Below are 13,098 nucleotides of genomic sequence, written 5' to 3'. Positions count from 1 at the left end.
TCAACACTGTATTGATAAATGTTGAAAGGAAGTATTTTTCTTTCACTGGACATAGGTAATTCAGTGCATTTTCATTTGCTTATGATATGACCTCTCCTTTGAGAATTGCTGACTTCAACATTAACAGGCCATCTGAAAACTGACCATTAGGTTTTACACAACCACAGTTATGCTGCCATTGATGTGAAGGACAGACAACCGAGACCATCTTGAATAGGAAGTCAAACATTGCTCCAGATGCTTGGTTGTCTCCCAGTTTAGTCAAAATACCTCTTTTGACATCAGTACAATGTGAAAAATTATTTTTTATTCATTCGTGGGACATGGATGTTGCCGATTCCTGAGAAGGTGGTGATGAACTGCCTTCTTGGATTGCTAATACAACTGAATGGCTTGCTAGGCCATTTCAGAGGGCATTTGAGAGTCAACCACATTGCTGTGGCTCTGGGGTCACATGTAAGCCAGATTAGGTAAGAACAGCAGATTTCCTTCCCTGAAGGACATTAGAGAACCAAATGGGTTTCTCCAACAATTGACAATGGTTTCATGGTCATCAGTCAGTTCTTAACTCCAGATATTTTTTATTGAATTCGAGTTCTACCATCTGCTGTGGCAGGATTCAAACACTGGTCCCCAGAACATTAGCGGAGTTTCTGGATTAATAATTTAGCAATATTGCCACTAGGCCATTGCCTCCCTGTTGATAAAAGGTATGCATCATATGTAGCCCAGTTAGCAATTTTTGTTTGGGATAGAAAATAAGTAGCAGATTTTGTGAAATTAAAAAAAAGCACAGTGGCACATGTTAGAACCAAAAGGACCTGTTCACATTTTTATTGACACGGTACTAGGCCAACACAATAGAGCCGACAAAATATTTCCCTGTTGTAAAGTTATACAGCAGCTGGTTCCATCTCCAACACATAAGATAGTGAATATAAAAACAGCAATTTAACTAATTGTTTATAAAATCTCGGTAGTTTTGTCTAAACAGTATGTTCTGTACATTGTAAGAAGGTAGAGGGTTTAGAACACAAAATTTATAAAAATACAGATCTAGAGATTAGGAAAATATTAAAGGTTACTTCATACGCCATAGACATGTTAATCTTGACCGTATTGGAAACTGGTCTATGTGTATTTGATAGTCACAATAGGATAAGAATAAGTCATGTCTGAAAATGGCTTAATAACGGCAATCCTCTATGCTGTACACAAAAAGATCTAGTTTACTGTGATCTATGAAGGATTTGCTGTCGGAACACTGGTGCTACATCAATATATACTTGTATTTTGTTTAACAGGTTTTAATTTTTTTACTTGTATTTCATTCAAGAATTGTTTTTCGTGACTTAACAGTCTAAAAGAAAGCTTAAATCCCGAAAGGAAATATTAGTTATTCACACCGCATTGACACAGCAAGACCTTACTGGAGCCAACAAATCCTCTCCTAATTTGCTACTTCAATTCAAGCAATTAAAAATAATCTACTGGTGTATTCCACTAAATCAAAGAATGAACTGACTGCTATATTTGATAATGGGCCTGTTTCACTGTCAAGCTTTAAGGACTCAGGCTGAACATGACCGATTGTTGTTAACACTGGGTACCTAGAGTCATCATTGTTGGCGTTTCCTTGGGATTATCACAGAAAATGGATGCCATTTCTGACTTCAGCTTGCTATCTTGAACACCACTTACTGAGGACTCTGGAACGCACTCGTCACAGCAGCAGCAACAGCAATCCATGAAGGCTCGGCCCAAAGGTTTACAGAGGCATAGGAGCAGCACTGGGGTTACAGAGGACTTAAAGAACAGGAAGAACTGATTAATAATGTTGAGTAAGTCAATGGTCTCCTTGGAGATTTCTGGGAAGGTATAGGCCACCACAATGTTGGAAATATTTTCAGGGATGATGCAGAAGCCATAGAGGATGGTTAGACCAATTAAGGCGTGGTTCTTCTGACTCTCGTGCTGGGCATGCTGAGAACTAATTTTGAGGTCCGATTTATTCTGGGTGGTTTTTACCCTTCTCAACACCAACTGGCATGTCACTGTGAAGATGACGGGTAAGCAAAAATAGCAGCCAAAGTACCACCACATCCTGGAATTCTCATAGGTCAGTGCAAGTCCATAGATATGCTCAGGTAGGTTCAAAGACGTTTTGACAATGCAATAGTCAGTGATAACTCCAGAGACAATAGAGGTCTTTTGGTTCAGTTGCCAGAGAAGGACTTCAGGGAGGGCCAGCAGCATGGATCCTATCCAGATGACTGCCATCTTAGCCACAATGGACGGACAACTTTCTATCATCCGAATCTGTGACTGTGTACTTGTTGCAGAACGAAACTTGTCGATACTTAATGCGCACAGGCTAAAGGTAGTGACTCCAAGAGAAGAGACCTAGAAATTAAAATAAATTCATTTTAAGAAGATACCATTTGTAAAATGCTTTGCTTTTGAAAACATCCTAAAGAGTTACACACCACAATTTTAAAATGCAGCGATCTTCATAATGCAGACAAACACAACAGCCATTATGCACTGGAAAAGGTTTGCAAATTTTCATGCCAAACAATAAGAAGGATAAATTAAAATTTCAATAATATATTGACCTGGTAAAATATGTGTGTAATAATTTTTATTTAAATGGTGTAAGATAAGGCTGTGCCAAATATATTAGTAAAATGCACCATTTTAAAAATGACATGATACGGTACAATATCTCAATACAATATAGTACATCACTGTTGAAATCATTGTTATAAACATATACATCAAACAATATAAAATCTCATAAATTATCTATATGTTGACAGGGAAAGCATGATGAATTATCATTATGCATTTAGCATATTGGAATTTATTGCCTAAACAGAATATTTTAACACCTTAACTTTAAAAACATGTCAGATAATAGCAGATAATCTTAATCTTCTAATTAAGTGCTTGGCATTTTCTTCTTGTATTGGCTACTACAGTATACAGCATATAGTCTGACCAAGTAATGCATTTAGAAGTTGCAGGAGTGTTTTGAAATGGAGTCATTCTTGGCTAAGATCAAGCCCAAGATGGGATGCAATGCCTTACCTTGTCAGTTTGGATCTTGTTTGTCTCTCTTCTGGGGACCACGAATTGGTTTCAATTGAATTTTGAATTTGGTTTTTGAAACAAACATGGGGCACAGTGGTGAATATTGCTGCCTCATAGCCCCAGGGACCTAGGTTCGATTCATGGCTTGGGTCACTGTCGGTGTGGCGTCTGTACATTCTCCCCGTGGCTGTGTGGGTTTCCTCTGGGTGCTTTGGTTTCCTCCCACAATCACAAAGACACGTTGGTTAGGTGCATTGGCCATGCTAAAATTTTCCCTTAGTGTACCCAAACAGGTGCCAGAGTGTGATGAGTAAGGGATTTGCACAGTAACTTCACTGCAGTGTTAATGTAAGCCTACTTGTGACACTGATAAATAAGCTAACCTTAAACTAAACTAGAGTTGAGTTTGCCTGGTTCATTCTAAGCATTGACTTCGTAACTTTAAAGCTGGAGTAAAAACTTTAATAAAAGGAAAAGAATATCCTGATTGCCATCAGATTTTAATAAAAGCAAATATTACACATGTAGGAAATCTGAAATGAAAAACAGAAACAGCTGTAAATATTCAGCAGGTCAGGTGGCATCAATGTAGTGTGAAACAGAGTTAATGCTCTGAAAAAGTAACTAATTCTCTCCATAAATGCTGCCTGTCTGTTTGAGTACTGCCAGCACTTTCATTTCTGATTTAAGCAGTTGGTTCTGAGGACAATGTTAGCACTTAGCTCCATCCTTCAATAAATAGCCATGAATAGTTGTGGCAAACTCTGAGGCATTTATTTAAAAAAAAATCAAAATAACCACAGCCTCTAAATGTGCAACACTGGCCTAAATTGACCCTTGAAAACACTGTTCAGCCCCTCCACCTCCCCCACCCCATCCGTCGGGTTCCATAAAATGAACCACTGTTGTGACGATGAACAGTAGTTGCAGCTTTCTGATAGACAGGGCAGCAGAATGCCAAAACTCTTAAACAAAAATAACTTCCAAAATATACTGCATCCTTTGAATTTGTACTGAACAACTTCTCCAAACATCCTGCAGCTGATCCTCAAAGAGAGTGCTTACATCTAGTTAAAGTATTTTAAAACACAAGGGGACATCAGTGTGCTAACAAGGGACTGCCAAGTCATCATTGTCACACATTCAGCATCTTTACAAAGATTTTTTTTGATATCCGTACATTATGTGTGTTTTGCTTTGATCACTCAGCGTTGCCGATGGATTTAATTGCTTTTATAAATTTTACTGCTCATCTGGCATGGCAGACAGGCCACTAGCAAGTGAACAGAGTCACATTTTAGTGGCAGAATAATCTGCAAAATTAAAGACCAAAAATAAATCAGTTTACACCATGCTACCAGTCTATTTTAATGCCAGGACTTTATAATACCCTGGAATCACTAAAAGTGATATAAAGCCACTTTATTTTGGTATTCTTTGAAAAGTGCTACAGAATTAAGGTAACCAGCTGAACTTGCTAACATTCCTATCAGTTAAATTGAGTTTTATTTAACATTGCTCGATATTTCCTTACTGTGAGCAAGCCAGCCAACCCCAAAACAATGGTAAAATGATATTCCATTCATGTCCATTGTGTCAGTTGTACCAAATAACAGAGAAGTAATTCAAACAATAAAATGTTTGTTTTTTCACCTTGCAATTAAATATCTGAGACAGGACAGAATGGTGCAATTTGAAAATTAAATGCAAATAATATATTATCTTGAATGTTTATTTTTCACCACTGACGCTGACAATGTTTTAGAATCCCTGGCTGCTGGAGGTGACGGATAAGCGTTTCTCTCTGCTCATTACTGACATTCATTAAATATTCGGATAGTTTCTTTCTTTATTCTGGATTTCCGTGGGCGACACGGCAGCACAATGGTTAGCACGGCTGCCTCACAGTGCCAGGGGTCTGAGTTAGATTCCCAGCTTCGGTGATTGTCTGTGTAGAGTCTGCCTGTTCTCCCCATGTCTGCGTGGGTTTCCTCCGGGTGTTCAGGTTCCTCCCACAGTCCAAAAAGCGTGCCGGCTAAATGCATTGGCCGTGCTAAATTCTCCCTCAGTGTATCTGAACATGCGCCAGAGTGTGGCACTAGGGGATTTTCACAGTAACTTCATTGCAGTATTAATGTAAGCCTACTTGTGACACAAATAAATAAACTTAAAACTTAATGTTAGCCCATTTGTGCCAATAATAAATAAACTAAGCGAAGACTAAACTGGATTTGTGTTTGCCTAGTCCATTCTAAGCATTGACTTTGTAACTTTAAGGATGTGTAACTTTAAGGACTGAGATGTGTAGGTTAGAGGGACTAGCGGGTAAATATGTAGGGATATGGAGGTAGGGCCTGGGTGGGATTGTGGTCAGTGCAGACTCGATGGGCCAAATAGCCTCTTTCTGCACTGTAGGGTTTCTATGATTGTATGATGGAGTAAAAAAAAAATCAATAAAAAGAAAAAGATTGCTATTAGATTTTAATAAAAGCAAATATTGTAGGAAATTTGAAATGAAGAACAGAAACAACTGTAAATAGGCAGCAGGTCAGGTGGCACCAATGTAGGGGAAACAAAGTTAAAGCCTACTTGTGACAATAATAAATAAATAAACTTTAAAAACTTTCCGTGGAAGCCATTTAAGGCCAGAGATGATTTAACGGAGGAAACCTCCATCAAAACAAGAAGGATTGAAAAGTTGTCCTGAGCGGGGATCTTACCTCCAGGTAGGGCACCACTTTGCACCCGATGTCTCCCAGCAGCCTTTTCTTGGTAATCTCGTTGAAGATGACCACTGGCAGACAGAAGAAGATGACAAAGAAGTCCCAGCAAGCTATACCAGCCAGGATATTGTTCCAGACGCTTTTCATGTAGTAGTTGTGGCAGACGATGCACATCACGGCCAGGTTGCCAATGATCCCAGCCGCGAAGAGTATCAGAGACAGCAGCATGACTGCATAGGCGCTGTAAGTGCTGTCGGTCACAGGGTAGAAGGTGTTTTCCAGCTGCAGCCTCCTGGCCGTGGTCTCCACTTGGTTCAGCTTCTCGCCGGACACCCCAGATGTGGCTGCCCCAGCTGCCCTGGCCAGCCCACCTTCCAGGGAAGTGAGGAGGGGGATCTCAGGGGTTATTTGGGAAGGGGTCTGTTCATGCTGAAGAGAGTCCCCTCCTGGCAGGGGGTTCACCCCTGTTGCCTTTCCTGGGGCAGCGCTGCTCTCACCTTCCGTTCCCCGCCTCCCCCTTTGCCCGGGGTTTTGGGAAGAGGTGGGTTCCCCTGGGCTGCTGCGTCCTGATCTCTCCTCTCTGGAGCTCCCTGAATCCTGGCTGCTGCCCACTGCGCCCTCCAGCTGATCTCCAAGCGGCCACTCGACCCACATCTCCTTGCCCAGCTGGGAGTCACTCACCTGTCCTCTGCTGCCACTCTCCAGGTCATACTGCCACTCCAAGCTGTCTGCGCTTGCCAACCCTAGGATGAGGAATTGCCCCAGAAACAAAGCAGCAAGAGAAGTGGACATCTCCCCTCCTTCCCCTCCTCCCTGCTTCCCCTCCTGACCGCAGCACAATCCGCAGCCCACCGAACACCACGCAATTCTGGTCCTTTTTTTTTGCAGAATCCTCCCACTTCTGATGACTGACTGGCCACTCTTTCTCTTGCTGGGAGATTCTCTCTGTTTGACAATGCACCTCTGGAGTTGTCAGAACTCTCCTCCCCCCTAAAGAAAACTTAACACATTGTTCAGCATCCAAAAAAAAAAGAATGATCTTCTCAACCCTCCTCAAATTCTCGTTATTTTTTAAATTCCTTTTTTTTAAATGTGCTCCCAACACTGGGACATATAAAAGCTGCAGCACACACACAGTGAGAAGGTTTTAATTGCCCCCTGCTGGTGGGAATCAATACTCCACAAAGGGATCCTTAAAGGTGGTTTATAATTGGATTTTAATACAAAGTGAGTGGAGGAACGATTTAAATGCAGCTTTCAAATGCCATTTTACTGATTTCTTAAGAACCCAATATCATTTTCTTCTCAGTTTCGCTCTTTTCCCTCTTAAATCCCTGCCAAAAAAAAACACAAACTAAACCAAGGCCATGCCAATTGTCTCTTAAAGATGTTTTGTGAGGTGCAGGAGGGAGGCTATTTGGTGTGGTGATTAAGACAGGGCTGGGGTCCAGAGGTAGCTGCGCTGATGGTTTGCGTCTCACTGATAAAGAATTTGATTGTCTCAAGCATTTGCAACATAAAAATAGGTCTTTGGTCCAACTGATTATAGCCATGATATTAACCTCCCTCGGACCTGGCTTCAACTAAACCCATAAACTGTCTCTCACATAAGACCATAAGACATCAGAGCAGAAGTAGGCAATTCAGCCCAATGAGTCTATTCCTCCATTCAATCAGATCATGACTGGTGACATATGAGTCTGAGGGCACGTACCAACCGACTCAAGAATAGGTTCTTCCCTGCTGCCAGCAGACTTTTGAATGGACCTCACACTAAGTTCTTTATGAATGGCATGCTTTGTCTGTATAGCATGCAAGAAACAATGTTTTTCATTGTATACTAATACATGTGACAATAATAAATCAAATCAAATCAAATTAAATCAAAAATAATCCCATAGAGTGAGTACAGCAAAGGTTTACCAGACTGATTCCTGGGTTGGCAGGTCTGTCATATGAGGAGAGACTGAGTCAGTTAGGATTATATTCACTGGAGTTTAGAAGATTGAAAGGGGATCTCATAGAATCTTATAAAATTCTAACTGGGTTAGACAGGGTAGATTCAGAAAGAATGTTCCTGATGGTGAGGGAGTCCAGAACTAGGGGTCATACTTTGAGGATTAGGGGTAAATCCTTTAGAACTGAGGTGAGGAGAAAGTTCTTCACCCAGAGAGTGGTGAATGTATGGAATTCACTACCACAGAAAGTAGTTGAGGCCAAAGCATTGTCTGATTTCAAGAAGAAATTAGATATAACTTGAGGGGCTAAAGGGATCAAAGGATATGGGAGGAAGGCGAGATCAGGATATTGAATTCGATAATCAGCTATGATCAAACTGAATGGTGGAGTAAGCTCGAAGGACCAAATGGCGTACTCCTGCTTCTAGTTTCTATGTGTGTTTCTATGTAACTCCACTTTCTCGCCTTATCTCCTAACTCTTGATTTTTTTACTAATCATCTGTTTATCCTCCTTCCTCTTGAGTACACCAGATAAAAATAAAATACTGTGGATCCAGGAATCTGAAATAAAAATAGAAAAAAGCTGGTAAATCTCAGCAGGTCTGACAGCATCTTTTAGCACTTTCTGTTTAAGTTTCAGATTCCAGCATCTAAAGAGCTGCTATGTTGAAGGGTCAATCTGAATCAAAACATTGGCTTTAGTCTCTCTTTACAGATGCCGTCAGACCTGCTGAGATTTTTCAGTATTTTCTGTTCTCTCGAGTACAGCTGTATTATGCGCCTCAGCTATTCGTTATGGTGGTAAGTTCTGTATTCTAGCCACTCTCTGGATAAAGATGTTTCTTGTGAATGTCCTTTTGAATTTAATAGTGATCATATAAGACCATCTTATAGTTATGGTCCTTAGTTCCCTTATCACTTGATTGTTGGAGGTGAGTTTATACAATGGGCAAAGAATTGAGATTTAAACAGATGGTTGATAGTGGTGAAAGTAATTCAGCTGTTATCTTTGGGTCTGCTCTGCCATTCCTGGCACGTTTATAGAATGATGAGTGCTTTTGACAGAGGAGAATAAGGCTCAATAGTTTGTGTTGTGCTGCAGACAGATCTTGGTGGTTAAACCCATAGCAGGGATATTGACTGAGACAGGAGAATGCAAGGAGACAGGGATTACAATAGTGGCGCTGAGGTAATGAGTGAGACGCTCAATGGTGCAGAAGTATTATGGCAAATGAAGGGCCACCCACTGGGCCACTGGCATTTAGAAAGTGCCATTATCATGACTTGGAGGAGAGTGCTTTTCATCCAAAAACAGCCACAGAAACATGTGGGTATGTAGAATTGGTGAGGGACACAAAGAAATAGTTAGAAATGACTTTAGACTGTAATCAGTATCATAGAATCATGGAACTATACAGTGCAGAAGAGGCCCTTTGGCCCATTGAGCCTGTAATAATACATTAGAAGCACCTGAGCTTTCACCTAATCCCATCTGCCTGCACTTATCCCATAGCCCTGAATGTTATGATGTGCAAAGTTCTCGTCCCAGTACTTTTTAAAGGATGTGAGGCAATCCACCTCATCCACCCTTCCAACAGTGCATTCCAAACTGTCACCACCCTCTGGGTAAAAAAGTTTTTCCTCACATCCCACCTAAACCTTCTGCCCCTCACATGACCCCTCGTGACTCATCCTTCAACTAAGGGGAACCGCTGCTCCTTATCCACTCTGTCCATGTCCCTCATAATCTTGTACACCTCGATCAGGTTGTAGCAGAGAAGACTGAGGGTTGACCTCGATCAGGTCTTCCCTGCTCCAACGAAAATAACTTAAACCTACCTAACCTCGTTTCATAACTTAAATGTTCTATCCCAGGCAGCATTCTGATGAATCTCCTCTGCACCCCATTGAGGCAATCTTATAATGTGGCTAGCAGAACTTCACACAGTACTCCAGCTGTGGCCCCACCAAAGTTCTACACAACACCAACATGACTTCCTTGCTTTTGTAATCTATGCCTCAAGTGAAAAAGGCAAGTGTCCCATATGCCTTTTTCACCACCCTACTAACATTCCCTTCTACCTTCAGAGATCTGTGGACAAATACACCAAGGTCCATTTGTTCCACAGAACTTCCTAGGAAATTCTACTATTCATTCAATATTTCCTTGTCAAATTCCTCCTTCCAAAGTGTATCATCTCACACTTTCTAGGGTTAAATTCCATTTATCTGCCCATTTGACCATTCCATCTATATCTTCTTGCAGCCCGAGACACTCAGCCTCACTGCTAACCACCCACCCAATCTTTGTGTCATCCGCAAACTTACTCATCCTAATCCCCACATAGTTGTCTATGTTGTTTATATAAATGATGAATAATAGGGGACCCAACACATATCCCTGTTATACGCCACTGGACACTAACTTCCAATCACTGCTATGGGTAAGATCACTATCACCTTCTGCTTCTTCAACAGAGCCAATTTTGAATCCACTTTATCAAATTACCCTGTATCCCATGTGCATTTACGTGAGTTACAAGTCTCCCTTGTGTAGAACTTGTCAAAGCCTTTGCTGAAATCCATATAGACTACATCAACTGCACTACTCCCATCTACACACCTGGTTACCTCCTCAAACTATTCAATCACATTTGTTAAGCATGACCTTCCTTTGATGAAGCCACGCTAACTATCCCTGATCAAGCCTTGCCTCCTGAAGTGGAGATAGATGCTTTCCTTCAGAGATTTCTCTAATAGTTTCTCTACCACTGACATGAGACTGACTGATCTGTAGTTCCCTGATTTATCTCAACATCCCTTCTTAAATAGTGGGACCACATTAGGTGTCCTCCAGTTATCTGACACCTTGTGGAGATGCCAGCATTGGATTGGGGAAAGCACAGTAAGAAGCCTCACAACACAAGGTTAAAGTCCGACAGGTTTGTTTGGTAGCACAAGCCACAAGCTTTTGGAGTGCTGCTCCTTCATCAGGTGAGTGGGAGTTGCGTTCACAAACAGGGCATATAAAGACACAAACTCAATTTACAAGATAATGGTTGAAATGCCATACAGTGAAGTGCTGAAGTGACCGTCCTTGATGGATGGTAATCAAGTCTTAAAGGTACAGACAATGTGAGTGGAGAGAGGGTTAAGTACAGGTTAAAGAGATATATATTGTCTCCAGCCAGAACCATTAGTGAGATTTTGCAAGTCGTGGGGGTTACAGACAGTGTGACATGAACCGAAGATCCTGGTTGAGGCTGTCCTCATGTGTGCGGAACTTGGCTATCAGTTTCTGCTCAGCGATTCTGCATTGTCGTGTGTCGTGATGGACCCCTTGGAGAACACTTATCCAAAGGTCAGAGGCTGAATGCCCGTGACCACTGACATGTTCCCCAACAGGAAGAGAACAATCCTACCTGGTGATTGTCGAGCGGTGTTCATTCATCCATTGTTGTAGAGTCTGCACGGTCTGCCCAATGTACCATGCCTCGGGACATCCTTCCCTGTAGTGCATCAGGTAGACAATGTGAGCTGAGTTGCAAGAGTATGTGTTCTCACGTGAGATGATGTCACCATGTCGATGATCTGGCACGTCTTGCAGAGGTTGCTGTGACAGGGTTGTGTGGTGTCGTGGTCACCGTTCTCCTGAAGGCTGGGTAGTTTGCAACGGACAATGGTCTGTTTGAGGTTGTGCAGTTGTTTGAAGGCAATAAGTAGGAGTGTGGGGATGGCCTTGGTGACATGTTCGTCTTCATCGATGACATGTTGAAGGTTCTGGAGAAGATGTCATAGCTTCTCCGCCCTGGGGAAGTACTGGACTTCGAAGTGTATTCTGTCTGCTGTGTCCCATGTTTGTCTTCTGAGGAGGTCAATGTGGTTTTTTGCTGTGGTGTGTTGAATTGTTGATTGATGAGTCAAACGATATATCCTGTTCTTATGAGGGCACCTTTCAGCGCCTGGAGGTGTCTGTTGCAATCCTCCTCATCTAAGCAGATCCTGTGTATACAGAGGGCTTGTCCATAGGGGATGCTTCTTTAACATGTTTAGGGTGGGACCTGGAGAAGTGGAGCATCGTGAGGTTATCGATGCAGTGCGATACGGTGAAGTGCTGAGGTGACTGTCCTTGATGGAGATGCGTGTGTCCAAGGATGCAACTGATTCCAGACAGTAGTCCATGGTAAGTCTGATGGTGGGATGGGACTTGTTGATGTTATCATATAGTTGTTTCAGTGATTGTTCACCATGAATCCAAAGGAAGAAAATGTCATCGATGTATCTAGTGAATAGCATCGGTTGAAAGTCCTGTGCGGTGAAGAGATCTTGTTCTAGCCTGTGCATGAAGATGTTGGCATATTGAGGTGCGAATTTGGTCCCATGGCTGTTCTGTGTGTCTGGATGAAGAACTGGTTGTTGAAGATGAAGACATTGTGGTCCAGGATGAAGCGGATGAGTTGTAAAATTGCGTCTGGAGATTGGCAGTTGTCGGCGTTGAGTCCTGAGGCAATTTCAGCAACGCCATTTTTGTGGGGGATGTTTTTGTACAGTGCCGAGACATCCATTGTGACAAGGAGTGCTCCTGGTTCAACTGCTCCATGTGTGCTGAGTTTCTGTAGGAAGTCCGTAGTGTCACGACAAAAACTGGGAGTTCTTTGTATAATGGGTTTCAGGATGCCCTCAGAGAGGTTCTCGCACAGGGTCCCATTGCCTGATACGATGGGATGGCCGGGTGTGTTGGCCTTGTGTATCTTTGGGAGGCAATGGAGATCTCCAATGCTGGGAGTGCGTGGGAGTTGGTCTTGAGAGCGCCTATGGTGTTACCTTATGCTTGGGTGACGTTTGGGGCTGTCTTGTGAATGCGGCTGATGAATCTGGCCTCGACATGTATGCCCTCCTGATGACTTGGGCATGCACGTCGAGGCGAGAGCAGCGGCCTTCCGGAGGAGTCCAATTTGGCTCTTTCCTCTTTGGTTGCTGCATCGCGGATCTCTCTGTGGGCTGTTCCAGTTCAGTGACTGTCTGATTGCATTTGCTGTTGGGTCTTGGGGTTTGTGGAAGAACTCCTGGAGCCTCATTCGCCTGGTGAATTCCTCTATGTCCTCGGCGACACTATTTTGGTGGTGGGGCAGAAATTAACCCTAGACCGAGAACTACGATTTCAGCTGGTTGACACCAAAATAGACGCCATCAGTCTCACAGCGGACACAGAGGAATTCATCAGGCAAATGAGGCTGCAGGAGTTCTTCCACAAACCCCAAGAGGCCAACAGTGAACCCAGTGAGACAGCCAATGAACCGGAAAAGCCGACAGAGGGGTGCGC

General features: G+C 42.6%; 1 protein-coding gene across 1 annotated transcript; it reads right to left on the bottom strand.

Annotated features, from left to right (window-relative positions):
• Nucleotides 1-826: 826 nt before the first annotated feature.
• LOC145356819 (G-protein coupled receptor 37-like 1) lies at nt 827-6,631 on the bottom strand. Its single transcript, XM_080209726.1, has 2 exons — nt 5,814-6,631; nt 827-2,403 (listed from the first exon to the last, which is right to left on the bottom strand). The coding sequence occupies exons 1-2, from the start codon at nt 6,606-6,608 to the stop codon at nt 1,597-1,599; spliced, it is 1,602 nt and encodes a 533-aa protein (XP_080065852.1). The 5' UTR covers nt 6,609-6,631; the 3' UTR covers nt 827-1,596.
• Nucleotides 6,632-13,098: the final 6,467 nt, after the last annotated feature.

This window comes from Carcharhinus amblyrhynchos, chromosome 22 (assembly GCF_965287045.1).
Source record: "Carcharhinus amblyrhynchos chromosome 22, sCarAmb.v2.hapA, whole genome shotgun sequence".
NCBI classification, from domain to species: Eukaryota; Metazoa; Chordata; class Chondrichthyes; order Carcharhiniformes; family Carcharhinidae; genus Carcharhinus; species Carcharhinus amblyrhynchos.
Note: the sequence above shows the minus strand (reverse complement) of the source record. Positions and strands in the feature narration are given on the sequence as shown.